Here is a 27498-nt window from a genome sequence, read left to right on the forward strand (position 1 = left end):
CAGGCAATGGCGCACACCCCTTGTTCTGGGAGCTTAGGGCCACCCCAGGGGACAGAGAGCAGGAATTTTTGTCCAGGCTCTTACCGGAAGAGGGAAGGGCGGGGGTTGAGGATGAGTTTTTGCCTAGGACTGGCATTAGCGGGAGGTGAGTGAGGGTTGGAACCTGCCTTTATTTAACATTTTGATATTTTTTGTTCATCACAGATTTTTGGCATTAATTTTTCAAATTAATGAAAAGTATATTTTATTGATTCTAGATCATAAAATTTGCCCTTTTAAATTGCAAACTTCAGTGATTTTTAGTAAATTCACAGAGTTGTGTAACATCACCCCATCAGTATTAGAACATTTCCATCATCTCCAAAGAAACCCTGTACTCATTAAGCAGCCATTCCCTGTGCTCACGCTCACCTCCCCAGCCCCCAGCAACCACGAATCTACTTTCTGTCTGTATGGATTTGCCTATTCTGGACGTTTCCTATACATGGAATCATACAATAGATGGCCTTTTGTGTCTGGCTTCTTTCACTTAGCATGATATCTTCAAGATTCATGCCTACTGTAGCATGAATCAGGACTTCATTCCTTTTTATGGCCAAATAATATGCCATTGCGCAGATAGACCACATTTCTTCTATCCATTCATCCACTGATGGATATTTAGGTTTTTTCTATTTTTTAGCTCTTGTGAATCATGCTGCTGAGAACATTCGCATGCAAGTTTTTGTTTTAAGTTTCTTTTAAGTTCTTTTGGGTTTTGCATTAATTTTGAATTTTAAATAGAGTATATAAAAATATTTTTTCATCTTGATTTCATCTTGAGTTTTTCAACGTCCCCTTAAAATTTGCACCTGCACCAAGTGCTTGACTGGCCTCACCCTGCTCCCACTCCACAAATCTTGTCCCTGCTAGCTGTGTGACTTTGAGCGAGTTGCTTACCCTCTCAGAGCCTCAGTTTCCTCCTCTGTAAAATGGGCACAATCCCTGTACCTACTCACAGCTGTTAGGGGGCTACACTGAGGTAATGACGCACGTTACAGACCCAGCCCACAGTAGACTTAAGTCGACGCGTTTTCCCTCCTGGGAGGCCAGATGTTGGGGCTGGCAGTGGGGGGGGGGTCCTCAAATGGATGTGTCCTAGCCTTGCCCTTGAAGAGAGTTGACCCGACAGCCTAGAACTCTGCTGCTTCTGTTCCCAAGGCTGTTTTTGTTCTCTTGCCTCAGCCTGGCCCCCTACGAGGTCGCTGGGGGAGGGACCCGATGCTGGTCACCCGAAGGCCTCCCCGGCTCCCAGCACCTTCCATCCCAGCTGTCCTGGGCCCCCCACCGCTGCCTCCCCCGCCCTCCGCTCTGCCCACTCCCATGGAAGGCCACGGCTCCCCATCCCTCTGCGCTGCCATGAGGCCTGCACTTTGCAGGGTGAAGTCCAAAGTTCAGTCCCTTCGCTAAGCACATGGATAAATATGAACCTTGGAGAATTTCCCCAGCTCCAATGTAAACAGAGCGGGCAGGGGCCCTGATTCACTGGCCACTGGGGCCAGGGTTGGGGGTTGGGGGTGCCCACAGGGCTTGGCTAGTGGGGTTTGGGGGGGCAGCGGGCGCAAGGAGCCTGGTTTGGGCCTGCCTGCTGGCCGGCCAGCACGGAGCCAGCCCACTCGGTGGGGAGGCGGCCGGCTCAGTGGCCCTGGGCCGCGTGGCCCGCGCTGGTGGAGCCATGGTTTCTAAACTGAGCCAGCTGCAGACGGAGCTCCTGGCGGCCTTGCTCGAGTCGGGCCTGAGCAAAGAGGCGCTGATCCAGGCGTTGGGTGAGCCGGGGCCCTACCTGCTGGCCGGAGACGGCCCGCCGGACAAGGGGCAGTCCTGCGGTGGTGGCGGTCGAGGGGAGCTGGCCGAGTTGCCCAATGGGCTGGGGGAGACGAGGGGCTCCGAGGACGAGACGGACGACGAGGGGGAAGACTTCACACCGCCCATTCTCAGAGAGCTGGAGAACCTCAGCCCCGAGGAGGCAGCCCACCAGAAAGCCGTGGTGGAGACCCTGCTGCAGTAAGGACCCCTCCCCTGTTCCCAGCTCCCAAGGAACCCGGAGGGGCCCAGCCTCGGCTCCTGACCAGCCCTTGCCAGTCCAGAGTCCCATGGGCTGTAGCCTTTAGGCTGGTTGTCGGCAAGGGGGACAGGGCCCATTAGAGCTTGGAAGCGGGGGTGGGGTGGGGTCCTAGCTCGGAGGTTGGAGCCTCCAGCCCCTGACCCGGCCCTCTGCGGGGTCCCGAGTCTCCATGAGCCAAGGCTTTCAGCCCAGTGCTTGGGAAGTGGGGCATGCCCCAGGGGAGCCCCAAGATGGGGACAAAGCAGGAGAGTCCACGATTCTAGTCCCTGGACAACGTGGGTGGGGAGGCAGGGAATTTTTAGCTACCCTGCCCATTTCTACTCCCCCAATCCCAACTTCCCTGCTAGGCACCCGGATGCACCAGTGGGGAGGGGGGGCCCAGGCTGAGGTTTTGGGGGCCCCAATTGGCCTCCCTGGAACTCAAGCATTCAGCCAGCAGAACCCAGGTCTTTCTTACCTGAGGGAAATGGAGCCTTAGGACGGGAGCTGCTCCCCTTTCCGGCACAGCCTCAGGCCATGCCCCTCACCAGTGGGTACCATTAGAAGCTTCCCCACTCTGTACCCCACCCACTGGCTGGCTCCCCATCTCCCGGAGAACTGGGTGGGTCTGAGCCCGATGCCTCCCCTCTCCTCAGCAGAGCTGACCTGGTTACTAATTACCCATGGGCTTTATTATTTCTCTTTTGTTTTATAAATTTATAAATGGCAAAAGGCTCTGATAAGGCCTGTGATCATTAACTTGGAGGGCTGGTAGCCTGGGGAAGCCTGAGCCAACCAACTTCGCAGGGAGCAGGGGTGGGGGAGGTTGGAGGTGAGGGAAGGGGAACCTGGGGGCTGCAGGGACTGCCTCTCCCCTAAGGCTCTGTAACCTCCATCCTAACAGCCAGGTGGGCACGTGCTGAGGTTTCACAGGTATCATTTCGGGTAATGTTGAGATGACCTCTGGAGGCACCTGGGGACAACTGCTTTGCAGATGAGGGAACTGAGGGTCAGAGGGGGATGGAGCTGGACTAAGGCCACCCAGCTGGGGCTCCACACCCACTCTCTTTGGTGCCCTCAATCACCATGACCGGGGACGGGGCCAGCTGGGGGTGGCTGGGGGTTCTGAAGAAGAGTCCCAAAGACCACCTCTTTTCTGTCCAAGGTCCTGATCCCAGCTTGGGGATGGGGAGGGCTGGATCCCTGCCTCAGGGAGCTCTCAGGGCCTGCCAGGTCTTGTGAGGGCCTGGGCAGGAGGCAGGGGAGTAGCCAGGGCCCCCTGACTTGGCAGGAAGAGGAGGGCAAAGGGCCCTGCCGCGTTGCAGGGGAGGGGCAAAGAGTCTGGCATCTCCAGACCCAGGGCGAGGGCAACCCGGACAAGGGTGGGGCAGGGCCAGACCTGCTCAGGGTCCCAGATGGGACTGGGGGCCTTTGGGGGGGAGTGGGGGCAGGGAGTGCCAAAGGCCTTACCTGGCTGGGTGGGGCCTCTTGATCAGCAGCCCCTTTGGTGGGATGATGGGTGGAGGGAAAGGCTTGATCCACAGCACTCGAGCGGGAAGCAGGGGTCAAAGTGCTCCCTGGGGACCAGCAGAGACCTGGAAGCTGAGGGAGAGAGGGGAGACATGGAGGAAGAGACAGGGCGTCAGGGGAGATGGAGAGAGAGGCCTGGAGAAGCAGAGTGGAGCGGACGAGCCGGGAGGGGAGAGGGGCTGACGCGCAGCTGGGAGAATGGGCTGGGGAGAGAGCGAGGCGCCCCAAGCTGCGAGGAGGCTGGAGTGCTTGCCTCCCGCCCCGATTGGGTTTTCTTTAATGCTAACAGCATGCTATTTACTTTCCATTTAAATTTGAGATGTTGCTATAAATTATCAACCAGCTCCTTGTTCCTGCGGGGTTTATAACTAACTACCTGGGTTACTTATTGTTCAGGTAACAAAAGGGATCTGAAAACGCCCCGAGGGGAAAGAGTGGGGCCTTGGGCCTCAGGGCACAGGCTGCAGAGGGGTAGGGGACCCCCATGAAGGCCTGGCCCGTGGGGGAGGTTGAGGCTGGAAAGGATGGTAAAGAGGCAGGGCTTCCCGTGGAAGCCAAGTGTGACCAAGTGTGACCTTGGGCAAGTGTCTTCTCCTCCTGCCTCTGTTTCCCTACCTGGACAATGAGTAAAATTCAAACTCCCTGCCCTGATTCCCTGATCTCTTCCTGAGGGACCTCTCTCCCTCCCTCACTTTCCTCCAGTTACACTACACTTTGCTGATTCCCACCTCAGGGCCTTTGCATGTGTTGTACCTTCTCCCCGAAACCTTTCCAGATCTTCCCACAGTCAATTCCTTCTCCTCTTTTTGCTCAAATGCCACCACAGTCACTCCCTCTTCCACTACTTTCATTGACTTTCCCCTGAAACTTATCATTACTTATTATTACCTTATTTGTCTGTTTTCTATCTCCTGCTATGACAACAGAAGCTCTTCCAGAGGCTTGTTCACCACTCAGACCCCTGATATCCAGCCCAGTGCTGACACACAGCATGAATGAATGAGGAACTAGGCTTCTCTGAGCCCTGGGGATGTCTGCTGCAATGGCCAAGGGAGTAACACGTTCCCAGGGCTCCTTCCTCAGTGTCCTCCTGGGCCCTCCTGTCCCTGAGCAGCTCAAACTCAATCTTGAGGGTCTCTGGTCCTCTCCATTGGGCAGCACCAAGGCACTGAGACCCAGGAAGACAGTGGCCAAGGTGGGGCAATCTGACATCCCTGAGGCCAGCTTACCTGGGCTTGAACCCCAGCTCTGCGCAGGCAGGCAATTTCACTTTTCTGAGTCCCAGTGTTCTCTGCAAGGCAGAGCTGATCATAACACTTACCCACAGGGTAAGCATGTGAATGCAACGAACAGTTGCTATTATCAGTGGTCCCATCTTACAGATGAGCAAACTAAAGCTCAGAGAGGCAAAGTGACCTGCCCAAAGTAACTCTTACAAAGAAGTAAGGCCAGGGCCTCCCTGGTGGCGCAAGTGGTTGAGAGTCCGCCTGCCGATGCAGGGGATACGGGTTCGTGCCCCGGTCTGGGAGGATCCCATATGCCGCGGAGCGGCTGGGCCCGTGAGCCATGGCCGCTGGGCCTGCGCGTCCGGAGCCTGTGCTCCGCAGCGGGGGAGGCCACAACAGTGAGAGGCCCGCATACCGCAAAAAAAAAAAAAAAAAAAGAAGTAAGGCCAGGACTTGGACCCAGGTCCTCCTAATCCCACACTTTGCACAGTGCCCTGAAGTGATGCCTGTCCTTGATACATTTATCTCCCTCTTTACCCTCCTGGGTCATTCTTGCTGTTAATGTCACCATCGACCACTTCCGCGTAGTGCTCGAGGACTCACGAAGCGCTTACAAGTGCGTTAAGCTCGTTTTCTCCTCCTGACAACCTATGAAATATTATTAGCTCCCTATCACAGTTGAGGAAACTGAGGCAGACAGAAGTTAAGAAACTTCCCAGGGCCACCCGGAGAGTGAGTGGCAGAGCTGGGATTCACACTGAGAACTCGGCTCCCCCTCCGGATGAGTGGCCTTCAGGTTGGTCTCCCAGCTCTGCAGCCTTGGACCCACTGAAACCCCATGGGCCAGGGAGCAAGAGGCCCAAGGCCTCGAACCTCTGACTGACCCTAGAACTGGCAGGAGGCGGGAGGAGGGGGATGTGGGCAGACCTTCACCTTTCCTGGGCCCTCTTCCCTCTGCTGTGGGGCTGGACGTCCCAGGACTAGGTCGCTGATGATGATGATGATGATGGTAACAATATTGTTCCACTTACTGAGCACTTACTGTGTGCCTGGCCCTGTCCTCAGCATTTCACTCCTATTAGAAACTCATTCAGTTCTCCCAATAGAGAACAGGGAGGCAGGCGTGAATTTGCCGCTGTGTTACAGGGGAGATGCGGGCCACGTGCACATTGGGCGCGAGGCCGCAGTGGTGGGATCTGAACCCAGGTTGGTTCGACTCTCAAACCCATTAGAGTGAAAGCAGGAGATGCCTGGAGATCTGGCCTCTTAGTTCTGCATTGGGGAAAATGTCCTGAAAAGAGCCATGTTCTTGGAGACTGTGGGGGTGGGGGGAGAGAAAGAGAGCAGAAAACAGAGAGACACAGAGACAGAAGGAGAGAGAGTGAGAGAAACAGAGACAGATAGAGACACATGGGGTCAGAAGGACAGAGACAGACAGTAAGTCTTTAGTTTGAGCCAGGAGAGGCCCTGTTTAAGGAAGACTGGGCTCCTTCTCTCTGGAGAACAGACAGGGAGGGAGGATCTCTCAGGAGGGTGATGACTGCAGTTGGGGGAGGAGGGAGGCCATCGGGCAGCCCAGCCCCGGAGTCAGATAAACATGTTTGCCACGGAGCACAAGGCTGGACTTTGTCCTGCCCTTCCCTCCCAGCTCTGACTGGCACCGGGGGACCGGGGGAGGTGGGGAGGAGAGGCTCCTAGGAAAGCAGGGAGATAGGGCTTGGGGAGAGGTTGGGGGGTTCAGGAAAGTGAAATATTCTTGAGTCCCAGCAAAGTCACCTTGGACAAGTGTTCACCTTTCTGAGCCTCAGTCTTCTCACCTGTGAAATGGGCATACTTCCCAGGGTTATTGTAAGATTTAAATGACCAGCCCTTACCTGGCTCACCATAAATACTCAAGAAACATGAATTCTCATGGCTATCATTTCTACACAAATGGGCCTTTGCTGGACCGACTGCTGATTAACTATATCTGTCCCCACCTTCCATTCCTCCCTGCCTGTATGGGGACTGCTGATAAAAAAAAAAGGAGGAAGTCAGAGGGCCAAAGTGGATGAAAGGCTCTGTGCCCTCATGTCTCAGAAGGGCATTGTCAAGGACGCAGGCGAGGCTGGTTCTTTGAGGAAAGAGAGAAGGGGCAGGGGAGAAGGCAGTGTGGGGTGGGCTTCAGAGCACTGGGGGGTTTCTTTTCTTTTCTTTTTTTCACAATTCACTTTTAAACATTATATATGTATATGTAGTATATTATATGATACTATATTATTGATACATAATTTATGAAGTACAGAAGAGTAACAGAGAAAACCCTCCCCTCTCATCCTGTCCCCAGCATCCAATCAGTGACTCCAGTTCATTCTGTATACTTCTGGTATTTCATGTGAACAAAGCAAATACGTAGAAATCTTTTATCCCACTTAAAATTTTACACACATAGCACAGTAGACCTACCACACAAACTGTTCCATCTAGGCTTGTACAGAGCTTTCTCAGTGGGTTTTTATGGCTGCATTGTACAGAGGCACTGCAATTTGGTTAATCAGCATCCTTTTGCTGGATGCTTAGGTTGTGTCCAATCTTTGGCTGTGGCAAACGACATGGAGATGAATCACTTCTTACACACGCCATTTGTCACATATGCCTCAATTCTAGAAGCAAACTGCTGCATCAAGGCTGTGGGAACACAGGCTTGGGATCGCACAGACCTCGATTTAAATCCCAGCTCTGCCTGTTTCAGCACTGTTGTATCTGACACATGGTTGTAATAGAAGCTCAAGAGAGGATGAAGGGAAGAGAGGAGGGTTGAGACACAGCAGAAGAGGGAGAGAGAAGAATTTATATCGTACAGGCAACCTGACCCCTTCCATTCCCCACAGTGAGCAGAGAACAGGAGATCGAGCCACAGGTGGCCTCAGGTCCCCTTGAATCCCTCGAGTGAGAGAATTGAGCCCACAGAGTGGGATTCCGTGCTCAGACACGCTCATTTTTCTTACAAGGCCTTGGGATGCCAACCCCTAACCCCTTCACCTGGGACTCTGTTGAGAAATTAGCCACCCACCTCAGTGCTGTGGGGAGACTGGCTGCGCCACCATCTAGGGTTTAGTGCAGATTTTCAGGAGGCGTTTTGATGCTATGTGATTTTTATCTGACAGACTGACTTAGAACCAGATCCTTTCAGCTGGGGTGGGACTCTACTGGGCTGACCCTGTGACCTTTGGCAAGAGATACAAGTGACACAGTGCTCTGAGCCTCAGTGGCCCTGGATGTAAAGTGAGAGAATCATGTTTCTCTCCTTGTTTTCAGACCCCAACTTTTTCCAGTAGATCTCTCTCATCTATCCATCCATCCACCCACCCATCCACCCACCCATCCACCCATCCATCTAACATCTACCCATCAACATCCCATCTATCCATCCTCTCACCCACCATCCACCATCAATTCACTGACCATCCCATTACCCACTCATCCATACATCCATCCATCCATCCACTCATTCATTCATGCATTCACCAAGGGCATACTCTATGTCAGGCCTATTTTGGGTGCCGAGAACTAGACAGTTCCTGCCCTCCAGGTGTTTATAGTCTCTCACAGTGGTTAAGACACAGCCACAAATAACATTTCTAGGTAGAATGGGGGGGGATCTTTAAAGGAGGCACAAAGATGAGTACCCTCCCCATCTGGCTTGTGCAGCTTCCAGGGGGAGTCTCTTTTTGTCTACATCTGTGTCCATGTCTCTGTGTGTCCGTGTTTCGAAAGCTTTATCTGTTCCTATGTCTGTGTGGGACTGGTTGGGGCCTGTGTCCACATGTCTGCCACGTGTATGTGTCTGCAAGTCTCTGTCCCCATGTCCTTGTGTCCTGGCATGAGTGCCCATACCTCCTGTCCCTGAGTCTAGGTACAGGCTCCTGGGCTCCACGCTTGCTTCCATCTACCATCCTCACCCCCCGGGTGGACAGGGCTCCCAGCACCCACCCTGGGCTGAGCAGCCTGTCCTTGTCCCCCCGCCCCCCGCCAGGGAGGACCCATGGCGTGTGGCTAAGATGGTCAAGTCCTACCTGCAGCAGCACAACATCCCGCAGCGGGAGGTGGTCGACACCACCGGCCTCAACCAATCCCACCTGTCCCAGCACCTCAACAAGGGCACTCCCATGAAGACGCAGAAGCGAGCCGCCCTGTACACCTGGTACGTCCGCAAGCAGCGAGAGGTGGCCCAGCGTAAGTAATAACCGACTGCAGCCCTGTCTTCCCGGCAGGGCCTGGGACTACCTGCAGCTCGAGGGTGGGAGCTGGAAGCCTCCCACCCCATTCCTCGGACAGGCAGACTGAGAGGAAGTCGGGAGGATTCAACCAGCATGTATCAGCTGTTCTGCGCAAGGCGCTCTGGGGGAGCGGAGGAGGGTTGGTCTTGGGCATCCTCTTTGGGTAGGTGAACTGGGCCCCTGCCCTCCAAGAGCTCCCTGTGTAGAGGGGAAGCAGGAGAACAAATCATTATGATTCGGTGAGACAAGTATTATAATGTGATAACGCCAACAACAAAAGCTAGTGTTTATGGAGCACTCACCGTGCGCCAGGCCCAGGGCAGGGCACTACAGAAAGTGTTTCCAAGTGTTGAGCTGGTGGAGGAGGAGAGAATAATCTCTTCCTCAGGGAGGCAGGGGCATCAGTATGAAGTATGATCTTTTGACTAAGTCTTAAAGTGTGAGTTGAATTTTGACCCATGAAGATGCAGGGATGGGGTTTCAGGCAGAAGCGCGGGCAGGATTAGAGGCTCAGAGGTGAGGTGTGTGCTTCGGGAATCCTCCACTGCAAACCTGGGAGGAGCTAGGTGCACTGTTATTCCGGGAATGCTGGGTTTCACTACCCGGGCCTCATACCCCACAAAATCCTAAGTGCACTTCCACACTTTTGAGCCTAAGTGTAAAAAAAAAATGTTTTTGATGTTTCTTTTATAATTATCCAGGTTTTCAAGGTAATACACACCGAATTTATTTAAAAAAATAGAAGAAAGTAAAGATTTTACAATAAAAATTAGGTGTCCTCCTCCTAAGGCAGCCACTGGCATTCCCGGTCTCATACGTAACCTTCCAGGGGTACTGTATGTATATACTGGCTATATACATATTTCCCCTGCTCTTTGAAGGGCTGCTAGCTGTTCTGTTATTTGGAGGCGCCATTAACTGGCCTCCTACCAAAGAACCAGCTGAGAAAGTGCCTGGGGTCTCTTCTCTCCTGGCTAATACTTATACTTTAAGCTTGATTTTCAAGTCTGGAATGTTGAAAATAGCACAGAATCTACTCAGGAGATACAGTTAAAGTTTCTGCTCTACTGTGCGACTCTGGAAAAATACTTAACCTCCCTGATCCTCAGCTGCCTCAACTATAAAATGGGATGGCATATGTGTCAAATGTGAACAAATGCTGATGCTTACCTGGAGCCTTGCATTGAGGACTGTGAGATTATATCTTGGCCCAGTAGCAAAGTATGCAGGGGTTGATTAGTGATGTCTCCCTTGGACACAGGTTAGGAAAGGGGTGGTGTGTGTGCTGTGTGTCTGTCATCACTGGATTAGATGATTTCTAAGTTCTAGCTGTAAGCTCCTCTGGCTCAGCATCCTAGGAATGAGAAAGAACCACGGGCATGGTTAGGTGAACCAATTCCAGCATGGTGAACCAATGCTGGAAGGTGGGATTGGCCAGTGTTTTGCTAATGGCTCTCTGTGCCCACAGAGTTCACCCACGCAGGGCAGGGTGGGCTGATTGAAGAGCCCACGGGCGATGAGCTACCAACCAAGAAGGGTCGGAGAAACCGTTTCAAATGGGGCCCAGCATCCCAGCAGATCCTGTTCCAGGCCTACGAGAGGCAGAAGAACCCCAGCAAGGAGGAGCGGGAGGCGCTGGTGGAGGAGTGTAACAGGTAGGATGGCTGGTGGTCAGCAGGGCTGGTTTGGTCTGGGCTGGGGGAAGGCAAGGGAGGCTCCCCAGGTTTTGAGAGCTCCTGCTGTTGGCCCAGGAGTTCTCAGCTCCTGTTCAGTGTCTGACACCTAGCTCCATTCCTGGCACCCACCCCGCACCAACCCAAGCAGCCCTTGAGTGGCTGCTCAGTCTCACTAATCCTCACTACAACCCTACACGTACTGGGCTCACTCTATAACTAAAGAGATTAAGAGAGGCTAAGTCACTTGCTCAAGGTTGCACAGCAGACTGGGCTCGGAACCCAGGTTTGCCAGCCTCAGCAAATACTCAGGTAGAGAGCCCTACTTCTCAGAACCCTCCCCCCAGCCCCAGGGGAGGGTTCTTCTGTGCCTGATCCAGAGGCTCATGAGTGGCCATTTCTGCAGGGCGGAGTGCATCCAGAGGGGGGTGTCACCGTCACAGGCGCAGGGGCTGGGCTCCAACCTCGTCACAGAGGTGCGTGTCTACAACTGGTTTGCCAATCGGCGCAAGGAAGAAGCCTTTCGGCACAAGCTGGCCATGGACACGTACAGCGGGCCGCCACCAGGGCCAGGCCCAGGCCCTGCGCTGCCCGCCCATGGCTCCCCTGGCCTGCCCCCACCGGCCCTCTCCCCCGGTAAGGTCCACGGTGAGTGCCATGTGGGCAGGGGGATTGGGACGGTGGGTAGAGGGAATACGGGGGTGGGTGGGAGAGTTGGGGAGCACCAGCCCAGTGGCAGCAGCCACCCAAACCTCTTAGCACTTCCTTACGGCTCCAACTCCACTCTATTTGTACTGCTCTATCCACTCCACCCCTCTCCATTCCATTCACCACTCAGCTTCACCCACTGTACTCCATTCCATCCACTCCATTCACTCCACCCTCACTTGATTTCAGTTACTTCAACTCATTCCAGATCAAACCAACTCAATTCATTTCAGCTCAGTTCAATTCAATTCAGTTCAACTCATTATAATCTAATTTAATTCATTTAAATTTGGAATAGTTTGATCCAACCCAATTCCCTATTGATTCAGTTTAACTAAATGTATTTCAAGGAAATTCAGTTAATTTTGTATCAGTTCAATTTCAATCCAATTCGACTCAATCAGTTTCAATTCATTTCTGGTTTGATTCAATGATACTCAGTTTCATTCAACTAATTCCAGTTCATTCTATTCAACTCAGTTTGCTGTGGTTTAATTTCATTACCGTCAATTCAGTTTGACTCAGTTGTCTTTTTTTTTTTTTGGCCACACTGCACTGCACGGCATGCGGGATCTTACCCCGACCAGGGATCAAACCCCATGCCCCCTGCAGTGGGAGCACAGAGTCTTAATCACTGGACCGCCAGGAAAGACCCTGGCTCAGTTGTCTTTTATTGAGCACCTACTTGTGTTCAAGGAGTTGGAAGCAACCAGCACAGGGCCTGGCAGGAAGTGGACACTCAAGCAAAGTCTGCTGGCTGCATAAAGATGGGGTGAGGGGTCTGCGCAAACCAATGCAGTTTGGAATGATGGGGGCCATGGAGGCGGGCAGAGAAGTGGGGTGCTGAGGCTGGACACTGCTCCCGCTCCAGGAGTGCGCTATGGACAGCCTGCAACCAGTGAGGGGGCGGAAGTGCCCTCAAGCAGTGGTGGTCCCTTGGTGACAGTGTCTGCACCCCTGCATCAAGTGTCCCCCACGGGTCTGGAGCCCAGTCACAGTCTGCTGAGCACAGAAGCCAAATTGGTGAGTGTCCCGCCCCATCCCCCACCCCCGGCCAATCTCCCCTTGGCTGGGAGATTCTGGAGCAGTCCCCAGGCAGGTAGGGTGGGACCCCACCTGACTCAGTTTGGCTTCCCCTCCAAGGTCTCGGCCACTGGGGGCCCCCTGCCCCCTGTCAGCACCCTGACAGCACTGCACAGCTTGGAGCAGACATCCCCGGGCCTCAACCAGCAGCCCCAGAACCTCATCATGGCCTCGCTTCCCGGGGTCATGGCCATAGGGCCTGGTGAGCCTGCCTCCCTGGGCCCCACGTTCACCAACACGGGCGCCTCCACCCTGGTCATTGGTAAGCTGGTGGGGTGGATGGGGGCATCTGGGTGAGGGGCTCATGGGGCTCCCACAGAATCCAGGAGCAGGACGAGCCACTGGAACTCATTCCTTCATGTATTTATTGAGTGCCCACTCTGTGCTCCACCGGTGATACACAAGTGGACCGAACAGCCCCAAATCTCAGCCACCCAAGTGGGGAGGCAGACAATAAGCAGAGTATGGGTTGGCGAAAAAGTTGGTTCAGGTTTTTCCTAACAGCTTACAGAAAAACCCGAACAAACTTTTTGGCCAGTCCAATTCATAAGTTATGTAGTACCTTAAAAGGGAAAACAGCTATGGGAAACCAGAGCAGAGCAAGGGGGACTGAAGTTTTCTAGGTTTTCGGTTTTAGTTTTTTTTTTTTTTTAAAAGCCCAGAAAAACTTTATTCAGAACTATTATGCAGAAACTCAATATATAAGACAGACAGGGAGCTGCTGGGAGCTGGGTACAGAGAGTTAAGCCCCAGGGCCTTTGCATTGCTGTGGAACCCCAGGGCTCCAGGGACCCTAGTTTGACACACCCCCTGCCCTTATGACGAGCTAGCAGCTCAAGGGGGAGTTAACTTGCCAGGGCTGTAACTTAGTGAAGGTTCCTAGTACAAGGCTGTTTCCTGATTACCTTGTCCCCTCCTCCAACCCACTGGCCCTAGGAGAGAGGGATGGTGCCCCTGGGGGTCAGGGCTGGGCCTGGGGAGGCCATGGAGGCGGCAGGAGGTCTGGCTGACTCCTGCCCCTCCCGCTCCAGGCCTGGCCTCCACGCAGGCACAGAGCGTGCCGGTCATCAACAGCATGGGCAGCAGCCTGACTACCCTGCAGCCCGTCCAGTTCTCGCAGCCTCTGCACCCTTCCTACCAGCAGCCGCTCATGCCCTCCGTGCAGAGCCACGTGGCCCAGAGCCCCTTCATGGCCACCATGGCCCAGCTGCAGAGCCCCCATGGTGAGCACCCCTCGGCCCCCCCTGCTGGGAGAGGTGGTGGGAGAGGCTGGCTGTCGTTGAGCCCAGGGGAAGGGGGCGGCTTAGCAGATGCTGTGGTCTGTGTGTGTGTGTCTGATACAAGTGTGAGTGCTTCTGTGACGGGGGCTCTGCGGGTGCTCAGATGAGCGTCTGTGGGCTGGAATATGTTTGTGTGTGAATCCGTGTGGCTGCGTGTGCACGCACGTGGGTTTGTGTGAGTGGGTGTTTGTGTGTGCACACCCACGTGTGCCCTTGGGGCCATATGTATTTCTCAGCTTTTAGAAAGGTAATGTGGTGCATACACCATGAATGACACAACACTCCCAGCAGGGCTTGGGGCAACACCCTGTCATCAAACACCATGATTCCTGCAGCAAAATGTAGAATTCCACGAAGTGGGTTAATAAAGACCCAGCCTCACATCAGGTTCGGGTCAGATTTTGCCACCAAATGAGCTCTAGTGCCAACCAGACAAAAACCTGTTGGCTTTCAGACCTTTCTGGAACTTGGACTCTTGGATAAGGGCTTGTGGACATGAACATCTGTGTATTTGGTGGAGGGCACCATTTATGCATGTATGTGGGTGGTTGTGTTTTCATCTGGGTCCATGTGAGAATACGTGATTTACGTTGTTTTCTACTGGCATCTGTGTGTATATTTGTGGGGCTGGAGACTGCAGGTGAAATTCTGGGTTACACTGTGGAGAGGGGTCCTGGAGATGCAGAAATGCTGCCCCCTCCTCAACCCCTAACAGGAGCCCTGGCCTTTCCCTCCAAGGCCGGTACTTAGTGCCCTAACAGCACCTGTGCCTCCCGTTGCCCTTCACCTGTCCTCTCGAGGTGACCGCAGGAGCTGGGTTTGGGTTCCTGGCCTCGCCCAGGCTCCTCTCCACCGAGACAGGCGGAGCAGGCCCCTGCGGTTGGGGAGAGCGTCCAACCCCTCTACCTGGAGCTCCCAGTTTTGGAAATCAGCCCCAAGTCCCCAGCCACTGCCCCACTGGGCTGCTCACCAGGCCCACACCCCATTTCCCCCGAGCCCCCCACCTTGAGGCCCTCCTGGGAGGGGTCCAGCCCAGCCCAGGTGCCAAGTCTGTGTCCTCCTCTCTCCTCCCCGCCTCCCGGCCAGCCCTCTACAGCCACAAGCCCGAGGTGGCCCAGTACACCCACACTGGCCTGCTTCCGCAGACCATGCTCATCACCGACACCAGCAACCTGAGCGCCCTGGCCAGCCTCACGCCCACCAAGCAGGTAAGGCCCAGGCCTGCCCCAGCCCCTCCCTGGGTCCTGCCCCAGTGCACACCCTGGGGGCTCAAGAGCTGCCCTTCTGCCAGGTCTTCACCTCAGACGCTGAGGCCTCCAGTGAGTCCGGGCTTCACACACCAGCATCCCAGGCCGCCACCATCCACATCCCCAGCCAGGACCCTGCTGGCATCCAGCACCTGCAGCCCACCCATCGGCTCAGCGCCAGCCCCACTGGTGAGTGGCCTTTCCCTGCCCCAGCCCTGCCGTCCCCATAGCTGGGGAGGAAGTTGTGGGCAGCAGACAGGCGGCAGGGAGGGGGTAAATGCGAAGGGGCAGCTGTGCTCCCCTGACGTGAGCCGAGGGGGGTGTGAAACCACAGGAAATGGGCCTCACAGGAACATCTATTAACCCAGTTGAGGAAAAGATAACCGGAAGAGGTGGTAGGGGGTGATCAAGAGGCGAGAACTGGGCTTGCTGGGGACCAGAAGTGACTCATGGATGTGTTGCTTTAGCTCAGGGTTTAGCATTTTTTTGAATTTGTTGCCAACAGCTAAACATTAAGAGCTTTCATAGACTTCTGGCTCCTCTTGCAAAGTCGGAAGGACTCGTGGCAACCCCATGGCAACCACAGAGTGTGGGCTCTCCAGCCCACCACGACCCACCCAACCCACACATTTCCATTCCCTGAAGACCTGAGTCTGCAGCCCACAAAGTCAGGGTGAAGAGGCACTTTGGAGTCAGGCTGCCGGGCTCTGAGACCCAGGGCAGCCACTTGCTAAGCGTGAGCTTCAGCATCCTCCATCCAGCCCTGGTGGCTAGAGGGACAGTCACTGAGGGCTCCATGGTCCAGGCTCTGTGCCCTACCCATGAGGTGTGTGTCGGCATCCCCGTTTTACAGATGAGAAAGCACTCAAGGAGGAGAGGGACTTGGTGGCGCTTCCAACAGCCACTAGGTAGTGGGGCCAGGACCTGAACCCAGGTCCAAACTCAAAGCCCACTCATACTCTCTTGAGGGTTCTCCTGAGACACAGAACCAATAGGAATACACACACACACACACACACATTTAAGGAATTGGCTGATACGACTGTGAGGGCTGGCGAGTCTGAGAGCTTCAGGGTAGGAGGTGATGCCGCAGTCTCCTTCTCCAGGAAACCTCAGCCTTTGCTCTCGAGGTCTTCAACTGATTGGATGAGGGCCACCCACGTTACCAAGGGAACTCTCCTTTACTTAACGTCAACTGACGTAGGTGTTAACCACATTACAAAATACCTGCACAGCAACGCCTGCACTGGGGTTTGGCTCAGTGACTGGTACTAAAAGGCAGCCGAGCTGACGCATAAAACTAACCAAGACGCCGGCTCACCAGCGCTTCTGTGATGTTCCCACTAAAATGTGCTGGGAAGGCCACTCCCTCGTGGCCCTGGAGCCTGGCGGGGGGGGGGTGGGGGCGGTTAACAAGGCCCGAGGGCAGAGGTGTGACTCTGGGGTCCGGTCACCTGCTGAGATTCAGGAGGTGGCGAGGTGCCACTTTCCCATCCCGAGTACCCCTTAGGGATGGTGGGGGGGGAGGGGGAGGGGGGAGGGGTCGGGACGGGCGTGGCAGCCAGCCAGCCGCCTCCTCTGCCTCTGCAGTGTCCTCCAGCAGCCTGGTGTTGTACCAGAGCTCCGACTCCACCAATGGCCATGGCCACCTGCTGCCGTCCAACCACAGCGTCATTGAGACCTTCATCTCCACGCAGATGGCCTCTTCCTCCCAGTAACCATGGACACGGCCTCCCCAGGGGATGGGCCCTGGAGCTTACACAGACTGCTGGAGGGGTGACCAAGACATCTGAGCCTGCAAAACTTTCACTGCCCCCAGGCTGCTGCTCTTCCCTGGAAAACTGTGCCTCAGTCCCCACCCTGTTCCCCTCAGAAAAGGGGGGTGTTCTGAGGCGCCCCAACCCGAGGAGGGCTGCTTCAGTGCACAAGAGGGAACCATGCAGAGCTCGGAAGCAGAGCCTGTTCCTGGTGGGACTCGGGAGGGACTGTCCCTGCTGCTCAGGGTAAATCTTGTCACTTGGAACAGAAGGGGGCAGCCTTGGACTCTGGTACCCCCAGGCCGGGCCTGTGGAGATCCCTGGCACCCCGCAGGGAACTGCCGGCCACACTTCTCAGGACACCAGCCTGTGTAGCTGGGAGAGAGGTCATAGGTCAACGTGGCCCCATTCTGTCACCTGTGCCCCAATCAGGCCACTCCACCCAGCCCCCCTTCCTGCTTTTAACCCGCACACCCATTTGGACCCACCTGTCTTCCCTCACATAAGCATCGCCCGAGTGGTTCCTCTGTGCCAGGGCCTGGGGAAAACAGGCCTCTCCAGCTTCCCTCGTCCTGAGCCATCCCTCTCCCCGGCCGCCATGACCTCCCGTTTTCTTGGACATCTGTCCCCCTGCGCATCACACCTTCTGATGCCAGCCTGGCATCTCGCCTCTACTGGAAAGCCCCCCACCCCCCCAGGCCTAGGTGTTGTCCCTGCTCCTATGGGAGACCCGTGACTCTGTGCCTGGTGCCAAGTCAAGGTAGGGGGGCAGCAGACCCTTCCCTGCTTTGGGGGAGAAGCTGCTGAGCTCAGAAGGCGGTAAGGCCGGGCAGCTGGCAGAGCTGAGGGGCCCAGAGGGAGAAGAGAGGCGAGACCAGAGGAGAGGTTGCCGCCTGGAAGCTTGGAGCCCAGCTAGCTGACGGGAGGCGTTCACAGCCCCCCACCCCGGGGAGGCTGAGGTCCTGAGGGACAAGGGAGCCGTGCCAACCCAGGGCTCATCTCCCTGGGGCTGCTGCAGATAACCCAGCCCTAGTGGACTGCCTCCATCCTGGACTGAGGAAGGAGCCAGGGGAGAACTGGCATCCCCTGCAGCTTGCAGCCGGCTAAGAGAGAGCCTGTACATTTATTTAACTTTTAGTAAAGTAAATGAGGAACATGTTGAAACATCTTGCTTGTCCACACATCGCCCAGATGGGATTGGGCAGGCAGAGGGCGGTGGAAGGGGACCAGGAGCCCAAGGAGGGATGGGGCCGGCACACACACTCTCACATCCCACCTCTGCCTTCCTTGCTTTGCCAAATCTCCAAAGCCAGGCAACGAAGCCAGCACTTCACCTTCACCTTGAACTTCTGCTCCTTCTTGCAGGATACATGGGTCCATGAATCCCCCAGGCCATGAGTGCTGTGACACTTCCTGAAGTCTTGACGCTGGGGTAGGGGAACACTTCTGGGGGTGTAGGCAGGACCCCTCCTGTGTGATGCTTACTTACAGTGGCTCATCACGGTTCAGCACGGACACGAGGGCAGCACCCAAATCCCTCTGTTACATTCTGGGTCCCTCGACAATTTATTTTCAATTATCTGGTTGGCTCAGAGACATGATCATGCATGGTGTATTCACAATGTGAAGAAAGAAAATTCTGGAAAACCAGGTGGAGGCAGGGATCTCTCTCCTTTTCCAGACAATGTTGTATCAGGTCTGTGTGGCTTGGAGGGAGACGCACAAAACTCCTCCTGGGGCTTGGCATCTCGGGGACGCCCTCCCTCGTTTTCTTCAGGTCGCCTCCCACACCAGGCTGAGGCGGCGGAAGCTCTACCACTTGGTCATCGGCCTTCAGTAACTGGGAGGCCCCTCCTTCTTCCTGAGACCACAGAATGTTCTGGTACCACGGGTCTGCCCCAGCCCCAGTGGGAGCACAGAAGGGCAGGCCTTGCTCACCCTACAACCGCTTCTTTGCCCCGACCCTTGGGCCAGCCCCAGTCATGGGCGAAGTCTAGACTTGCTAGCCAAGTCCTTGCACTTGGAGAGGGAGGCGGGGCCTGGACATGCCTTGTCCCCCGTAGCTGCCTGAGCTGGGCCCCATGCTCACAGGTGGGGCTCAGTTTGCAGGCACGGCTGCTGCGCTCTTTGCTGGTGGGGATGGGGAGGTCTCACTGGCCCTCTTTGCCTTCTTCTTCCTTTTCTTCTTTTTGGTCCCAAACGGCGCCTGGTCTCTGTTGAGCCCGGCGGACTCCTTTCCCTGCTCCCCAGATGCGGCCTTGCTTGCGGTGGTGGCCGCGGGGGCAAGGTTGGTGCTGTCCTCCTTGGCTTTCTTTTTCCACTTCCTTTTCTTCTTCTTTGCCTTTTTCTCCACGTTGCCAGGGCCGTGGATGGCGGACTCCTGGACGATGTCAGAGGCTGACACAGCTGCCTCCCGGCAGCGCTGCAACTCCTCGTCGCCGTCCTCGCTGCTGCAATGGGAGGGCAGGCCGGGTCAGCTGGAGTCGGGATGGGGCCCCAAAGCCGCCTCTCACTGCCTCAGTCCAAGCCACCAGAGAGAGGCCATGGACAGAGGGTGGTGGCTGGAGAACTCAGGCTTGGCAGTGAGGCAGAGCTGGGTTCCAATACTGGCTGCTCTGCTTCACGGCTGTGTGACCTCACATTGTGACTTAACCTCTCTGACCCTCAGTGTCTTCACCTATAAAATGGGGATCTTAACAGAGCCCAGGCCTCACAGGGATGTCCCAGGAGTGCAGTGTCCGGCACAAGATGGGTGCTCGAAAAGCAGTAGACATCCAAAGCCAGTGCCCAGTGGAAACTCTTCCCCCTCCCACTGAGGTACTATTTCTCCAGCTACTGACAGGGCTCCTTCTGGGCCTGGACCTGACTGGAGTTGGCCTGGCTATTTGGGGGGCAGGGGGGACTGGCCAAGACAGAACACAGGCAACAACGAGGGAACTTGAGGGGTGGGTGTGCCATCTCACCTGGAGCTGGAAGGCAACCGTTTCCGGCAGGGCTGGGGAGCAGCTTCCTTCTCAGGGCCTCCAGGGATGGACGTGAAGAAAAGGCGGAAGCCTGCAACCCACAGGGGCGGAGTCAGCACCGCCAGGGGCACCCCAGGGGCCGAGGCTGCCCCGTCTCTGCCTCAAGGAGCTCCCAGTCCCGCGGGCATCGCTCCCGTCTAACTACAAAACGGTGCCTCGTGGGACGAGAGGCACACTTGCTACCTGCTGCAGCGAGAGGATGGGGTGCTTGAGGGGATGCCGGCTGCCGAATCAAGTCAGCAAGCCCTCAGAGGCTTCAGGGAGTCAGCAGCTGAGCCTCCCGCCTAAGGCAGCTCGCAGAGTGGCTAATGAGTTGGGCAGGGGACAGAGACTCATGTGGGAGAGGCTGCAGGGTGCAGTGGCTAGGCGCTCCTGCTTAGGGTCACCTCGGGCCAGTGTCTGCATTCCTCAGAGCCCCAGTCCCCTCACGATTCTCCCCTGTGAACAGGATCACCATAATACATGCCTCGTACAGGGGCTGCAGGGATGAAAGAAGATAAAATGCCAAAAACGTATTTCCCAGCTCCAGACTCATGGGAGGCGCTTAATAAAGGAAAGTATAACTGCTCACCATCATCCTCCAGGACGCCTCTCGGTACCTCAGCCTTTCTTGGCTCCCTCACTGCTTCTGAGATGGTAATGGAGCTAAGGGAAGAGATGGCGGATTTAAGATGGGATTCTGGGTAACAACGGACATTCTTTTTAATTAAAACTTGCATTTCTCCCTTTAAGTGGAGGGGGTAGGGTAACGCGATACTAAGTGCAAAGGCGGAGAGCACCCCGGCCTGATGGGGACGCAAATGTCCACAGTGCCAGCTCAAACTGCGGTGCCTCACTGGTTTAAACCCTACTTTATTCCAGAAAGTGCTGAAGAAGTTTTGAAGATACTCACAGTACAACAAAATGAGTGCAATTTCAAATAAGGCAAAGAGAAAACAAGAGCAGGAAGGACAGGAAGAGCCAGAAGTGTGGCCAGGAAGCCCTACACACTTGCTAGACAGAGGCTACACATTTTGTTCTGAACTTCCTGGCAGCGAGCACGAAAAGGGAAATATGACCAGTCTAGAAAAAAACAGTTCAGAGGTCAGCTCCTAGAGCAGGGCAGACCTGTTTTTTTGTGGTTGTTTGGTTTTTTTAAATTTTTAAAAACTTGAGCTAATTGTAGATTGACTTACAGTGCCAAGAAATAATACGGGGAGATCCACGGACTCCTCCCCCCACCCCGTTTCTCCCCCTGGTGACACTGCGTGTAACTAGGGTCCATTATCACAACTGGGAAACTGACTTTGCTACAACCCACCGACCTTTTTCAGACTTCAGACCTGGGTTTTGAATCCTGATTTCGTCACTTACTAACAAGGGATTTCATCTCTCTGAGCCTGTGTTACATGTCTCTACACTGCGAGTAATAAGAGTCCCCGCTTCCGAGGGCTGTCACAAGAATTAAATGAGACCGTGGATACCAAGCCCTGAGCACAGAGCCTGGCTGCAAGCCAGCGCTCAGTAAACAGCAGCTACAACGACGCTGAAGACGACTACTGTTGTCAAGATAAGCAATGAGCTTCACAGGACCCCCTTCCTCTAGAAGCACAGAGAGAGTGGGGAGAACTGACGAGACCAGGAAGAAGGTCTTGGGGGAACACTGTCGGGGCAGTCACCTCGCACCGCAGAGACCGACGCTCTCAGCAACATCCTCGCAGAGAACACAGCAATGCACTGGGTGCTTCTCCTAACTGCCTTCTGTAGGTGCCAGAGGCCTCCCCGAAGTCCCGTGTGGGACGCGGTCTGGGGAGAGGGAGCGGAGACGCGGTCTGGCCCAACTGGGCGCCGCCCCTGACCCGGGTAATATCTAACCCAGTGGTTCAACGTCGGTCCACAGGGGACACCAGGCAATGTCTGGAGACACAGTTGGTTGTCACAGCTGGTGGAGAGACGCTACTAGGATCACATGGGTAGAGGCCAAGGATGTTGCGAACCATCCTACGTGCACGGTATAGCCCTGCACAACCACGGACGATCCAGTCCAAAATGTCCATAGTGCCAAGATGAGAAACCCTGATCTAACACAAGGGACCAACTGGAGTATCACTTCTTTGGAGAGAAATATGGGAACGCTGCAGGGAATATACTGAACGCGTGTAACCCGCATCCTGCTGGATTCCCACCTAGGGAAGCATCCGTTGTGGATCACTGCAAAGCCAGGGAGGCCCTGGTCACCCTGAAGCCGAACGGTCATATGGAGAAAAACCGCTCCCATGGGTTGAGATGCTAATTGACCTTCCTAAACATGTTTAACACACTCCCAGGTTGGGGGACTGGCACTAACGCCATGGGGGTGCAGGCTGCTGAGGCCTGGCCCAACATTCTGTCTGGGAAGAGCAGCTGGTATGCACTTTGGGAAGGCTTATTTGTCCTTTTTCAATGACTACTTCAAATTGAAGGACTATGGCCTGAACACCCTCAATCTCCTTTTCAAAACATGCTAGGCTGGGAACTTCACTGGTGGCACAGTGGATAAGACGCCCCGTTCCCAAGGCAGGGGGCCTGGGTTCGATCCCTGGTCAGGGAACTAGATCCCACATGCACGTGGCAACTAAGAGTTTGCATGTCACAACTAAGGAGCCCTGGAGTGGCAACTAAGACCTGGTGCCACCAAATAAATAAATAAGTAAATATTAAAAAACAACAACAACGACAAAAACCCTGCGAGGGCTCTGTCAAGTGGGGATGGATGTAGACCAGCGTATCCCAGAACACGTCCCATGACACACCATCAGTCATCCATGGAACACAGGCATTGTGGCCAAATGAATTCGCAAGATGCTGGGCTAAACCAAGTTACACAGGTCTCTTTACTGCAGGACTTCTCAGGGCCTTGAATACACTATTAGGAATCTAAATCTCCCGGGCACGGGGGTATGCAGAGTGGAGCGTTTCTCCACCTCTTTGCTGTTGGACCCCTTTTGTCAAGAGCCACACTCTGGACTCGCATTTCTGGGCACCTATTTTGGGAACGCTGACCTGGATCTTTACAGATTGTATTCTCACAGTGCCTGGCATACAGAAAGCACCCAAGAAATAGGAGTTCAGTCGGTCCCTTGCCCTCTTGCAGTGGGAATGAGCTCGGGTTCCCCTCTTCCTCTCGTGGTGGCAGGACTGCACAGTGGTTAAGAGCAGGGCCTTTGGAGTCAAAGCCACTCTGCTCCTTCCTCCCTGTGACTTCAAGCAAATGCTTCCTCTCACAGAGGGGAGCCTGTTGCCACACCTAGAGAAGAAGGACAATGACAGGACCTTCGTGGTAGAGTGATTATGAAAAGTGATGAGGTGACAGATGCCACATGCTTGCTGCGATGCCAACTTACACACTCTGAGCTTCCAGGCCATGGGAGCCCTTACTCTTCATATTCATGAATAAGAGCAGGTTACCTGTCCAGCAGGGCTCCCAGCATCTTAGCTACGTGTGCTCGGAATTCAGGGGTGGTCTGCAGCTCGTTGCCGTCTTGTTCGTGCTCATCCACATTGTGTCTACAACACACACGAAAAGGACCTCACTTCCTGCCAGCTCAGAAGCTGCCCCCAGGAGGGCGGGGAAGACATGTGTCTGGTTTGCACTGACATCCCAGGGTCTAATAGCCTCTGGCACACAGCAGGGGAGCAATATCAATGAACGAATGCGTGAAACGTGAACCCGAAGTGCACAGTACCTGAGGCTCGGCTGGGTGGTTGGCAACTGAGTATTTGCAGCACCTGTGAAAATAACGAACACCAAAGCATTTATAGAAGAAACGACTATAGCATCAGTTGTGTGCCGAGCACTATTTTATGTGATTTACATGTATAACTCATTGAATCTTCCCAATGACCCAATGGGGTGGGGGTTACCATTATCCCCATTTTGCAGAAGAGGAAACTGAGGCAAGGAGATGTAAAATAGCTTAGCCAGGGTCAAACAGCTAATAAGCGACAGAGTTGGGATGAGGACCCAGGCCATCTGGCTCCAGAGGCCCCCCCCTAACCACCGTGCTGGACAAGCAAGTGTAATTTGATTCCAGCATTTATTGAGTGCTTACTATGTGCTTGGCTGTGTGCTAAGTGCTGTGGAAGAGAGAGAAGAAGGGGGCTCAGTTATGTTGATCACTGGACTGGGAGTCTGGCTGGGGTCTCAGCCTCCACACTCATTAGAGGTGCCTTTCCGGCAAGTTCATTTACTTAAGAACTATTTTCCTGACCACTGTGTAGGCCCTGGGGATACCATGGTGAAGGGATACCAGCCCTCGTGAAGTTCACGTCATGTAACCTCTCGCTCAATAAATATTTGTGGATCAAGTACAGGCCAGAGTTGACTCTAGGTGCTGGGGATGCAGGGATGAAAGGAAAAAAGAAAGGATAAATAAAGAGGCAATTGTAGAAGAAAGGAAAGCATTATATTTGAAGCGAATCACACAAAGTATGATGATGGTGGAGAGAAGGCGTGTAACCCAGCTTTCCCAAAGAGATGGTGTCTCAGCTGTAGTATTAAAGGATGAGCGGGAGTCAGACAGGAGGGGGAAAGCAGTCCATGAAAACAGACCGATCACATAATTGCTGCTATTTATTGGGCCTTTAATATGCACCAAGCACTGCAGATACATCATCTCAGTTCCTTCTCAACCTTACGGGGTAGGTACTACCATTAACCCCACTTCACAGATGAGGAAATTTAAGTACAGTGAGATTTAAGTACCTTGCCCAAATTTCTTACTGCTAGTAAGTGATGGGGATGGAAAGGCATTTCTGCCTGTAGAAAATGAAGAGAAAACTGCAGTTATGGTGCCCACAGATGAGAGGGCACAGTATGGTCTGCAGCCTACCTACGGGAAGTGTGCAGTATGGCAGGAAGGCAAAAAGGGACAGGCAGGCAAGGAATGGATTACCAAAGGGCTTGTAAGTCATTTTCAACAAAAGCAGGGGTTCTTTGCCATGGCCTGCTCTGGCTGTCTGGTAAAGCCTGGATCCCTTCTCAGAATGTTTTAGATGCAAAAAATGTAACACATAGGATTACAAAGAAAACCAATGATACTGAAATTCAGTTATCGTTAATAGTAAAAAGCCAAATTTGGGATATTATTAATACATGTGCTTCTTCATTAATGTACTAAATAAGATCTACTGATGGGTCTAAAAATTACTGTAATTTTAAAGCAGGGATGAGCGGAAATGATTTTTTTTCAACATTTTATTGTGAATAAAATATTTTTGATATATCTGTAATGGGATTTGAAAATCTGCGACTTTTGTTAAGACAAAGTAACAGGTATTGCCAAAACTACTGTGGCTTGTTGTTCACATGCATGATGGAAAGAGATGCTAAATTTCAAAGAGAGATTAATGAAAGTAAAGATGAAATATTTTTCCCATTCACATTCACGGACCCTCTGGATTCTGTCCGGGATTAGGTACCCTTAAGTTAAGGGGTTTTGGATTTATTCCCAGAGCACTAGGGAGTCACAGTCAGAGAGACGTGTAGGACACAGCTCGCTGGCAGCCCCAGGGCACTTGAGAAAGTGTTGGAGGCGGGGAAAGCCTGGATGCGAAAATCCAGTAAGGGTCGCAGTCACCTCGGCGATGTGGTGGGCTGCCCAGGGTGCGACAGTTAGGGTGGACCCAGGGAAGCAAAGTCAAGAGACATTCAAGTGCCTTGGTTTCTCTGACGGGGATAATGGAACAACCCTCCCTGCTGAACTTGTCCGCGCTTTGACTCTGAACCCCACCCAGACCCTGGAGCCTCCTCGGGGAAAGAAGTCGAATTCCAGGAACTCCCTCCTCACCATCCGTCCTCTCAGGCCGCAGGGGAAGATCCTGCGCCCTTCGGCCAGACTCCCCGAACATAGTTCCCTACCGACTCTTGGCTTCTCCGGGCCCCTCGGGCGCTGCTCCAAGCCCCAGGCCGGCATCGCCGCCTCGCGGCACCGCTCCAGCTCCTCCGCATCGCTGCTGCAGCTGCTACTCTCCAGATCGCTCATGGAACCAGTGGGCGCCGCCACCTTGAAGCACCGCAAAGGATTGTGGGGAGCGCCTCCAAGAGCGACCCTCTTCCAAGATCCCACAAGGGAGCGGAGCAGCACAGGGCATTGTGGGGATTGTAGTTCTCAGGCTCAGGCCGCCATTGGTCCTAAACTGTTTTGGGGGTTTCCTTAAACGTGAAAGCTGGAAGGGCCTAAGAAATCAACTTATCTATCCTTGAGGAGGAAAATGAGACCTATACAGAGGACAGAATTGCTTAAGGTCACACAAGGGGTTAATGAGCCAGGATTGGTTCCCAGGTTTTGGTAAATCCGTCTGGGCATCAGAAGAACCTTAGGGAACTTTTTAAAATGCAGATTGTTGAGTCTCACTAAAAACTAGGCGAATCAGAATCTCCGAGAGTGGGACTCAGGAATCTTTATTTCCTCCAACATCCTAGGGCCTTGCTGCTACTCAGTGTATAATCCGTGAACCAGCAGCACCGGCAAACTCCAGAGCTTGTTAGAAAATGCAGAATCTTGGCTTCAGCCCAGACCTCCTGAATCAGGACTTGCATTTAAACAGGATCTCCAAGTGATTTGTGTGCACATTAAAGTTTGAGAGGCACTATCCTAGGTGATTCTGTTGCACAATATGGTTTGGGAAACATTCTGCGGTTTTCTAGCTCAGGACTTCACTCAACCTGCACATGGGAAACATTTGGGAAACTTTAAAATACTGACTTCTAAGATCCCCCCAAGACTGACACATTAGAATCTCCACAGTTAAGATATTCCAATATAAAATATGAACAAAATCACTTTTGTCTTTGGAATGCTTTTCTTTGTGTTTTATTTTTGAAGCTGAGTGTGTCAAAATTAAAAAAAAATAAACTCTCTGGCCTCAGCTTTCCTATTACGAAAGAGAGGAAGGTAACTTATTCATCATTCTATTAAACGAGAATTGGTCCACTACCTACAATGTGGGCTATACTAGGCTTTATAAAGGATACAAAGGGTGTGGGATGGACTCACCTGTCTGCTCCATGGAAAGGAGGCACTCTTTCCACCCCTGAAGGCAAAAAGAGGTGGGAAACAGGCTGCTATTGATATATTGCCCAGAGACTACTGAGAACCAATTATAAAGTACATTTTCCCCCGCTACGGTGAGTAGTCCATTAGAAAGTGGGGCAAAGGGGAGGGGGGAAAAGCAAACTTTGTAATGGGTTGATTGGAGTAAACCTGATCACATGATGTCCTTTGATGCTAAAGATGCTATTACTTTCCTTACATCCTTGGACCATTAGGTACTGTTTGTGTGTGTATTGCAGGAGTTCAGGGAATTTTTTTGTTTGTTTGTTTGTTTATATTGGAGTATAGTTGATTTATAATGTGTTAGTTTCAGGTGTATAGCAAAGTGAATCAGTTATACATATACATATATCCACTCTTTTTTTTTCGTTTTAGATTATTTTCCCATATAGGCCATTACAGAGTATTGAGTAGAATTCCCTGTGCTATACAGCAGGTTCTTATTAGTCATCTACTTTATATATAGTAGTGTGTATATGTCAGTCCCAATCTCCCAATTTATCCCTCACCACCCTACCCACCTTCCTCTGGTAGCCATAAGTTTGTTTTCTACATC

At 53.5% G+C, this 27498-nt stretch overlaps 2 protein-coding genes across 5 annotated transcripts; one reads left to right on the forward strand and one right to left on the reverse strand.

The window, feature by feature from the left end:
• The first annotated feature begins 1714 nt into the window (after positions 1-1714).
• On the forward strand, positions 1715-16807 carry HNF1A (HNF1 homeobox A). Of its 3 annotated transcripts, none has more exons than XM_060118672.1 (10): positions 1715-2043; positions 8855-9054; positions 10567-10753; positions 11178-11419; positions 12351-12502; positions 12623-12824; positions 13594-13785; positions 14929-15050; positions 15119-15278; positions 16680-16807. In XM_060118672.1, the coding sequence occupies exons 1-10, from the start codon at positions 1715-1717 to the stop codon at positions 16805-16807; spliced, it is 1914 nt and encodes a 637-aa protein (XP_059974655.1). The 3 variants fall into 3 exon arrangements, with proteins under 3 accessions (XP_059974655.1, XP_059974656.1, XP_059974657.1); XM_060118673.1 differs by having other exon boundaries at positions 15134-15278; XM_060118674.1 differs by lacking the exon at positions 13594-13785 and having other exon boundaries at positions 15134-15278.
• Positions 16808-17950: 1143 nt separating this feature from the next.
• On the reverse strand, positions 17951-25899 carry C15H12orf43 (chromosome 15 C12orf43 homolog). Of its 2 annotated transcripts, none has more exons than XM_060118605.1 (6): positions 25748-25899; positions 23574-23616; positions 23296-23394; positions 20441-20514; positions 19810-19900; positions 17951-19296 (listed from the first exon to the last, which is right to left on the reverse strand). In XM_060118605.1, exons 1-6 carry the CDS (start codon positions 25869-25871, stop codon positions 18945-18947), a joined length of 783 nt encoding a protein of 260 aa, XP_059974588.1. In that variant the 5' UTR covers positions 25872-25899; the 3' UTR covers positions 17951-18944. The 2 variants fall into 2 exon arrangements, with proteins under 2 accessions (XP_059974588.1, XP_059974589.1); XM_060118606.1 differs by having other exon boundaries at positions 25677-25758.
• Between the last annotated feature and the right edge of the window lie 1599 nt (positions 25900-27498).

This window comes from Mesoplodon densirostris, chromosome 15 (genome assembly GCF_025265405.1).
Source record: "Mesoplodon densirostris isolate mMesDen1 chromosome 15, mMesDen1 primary haplotype, whole genome shotgun sequence".
NCBI classification, from domain to species: domain Eukaryota; kingdom Metazoa; phylum Chordata; class Mammalia; order Artiodactyla; family Ziphiidae; genus Mesoplodon; species Mesoplodon densirostris.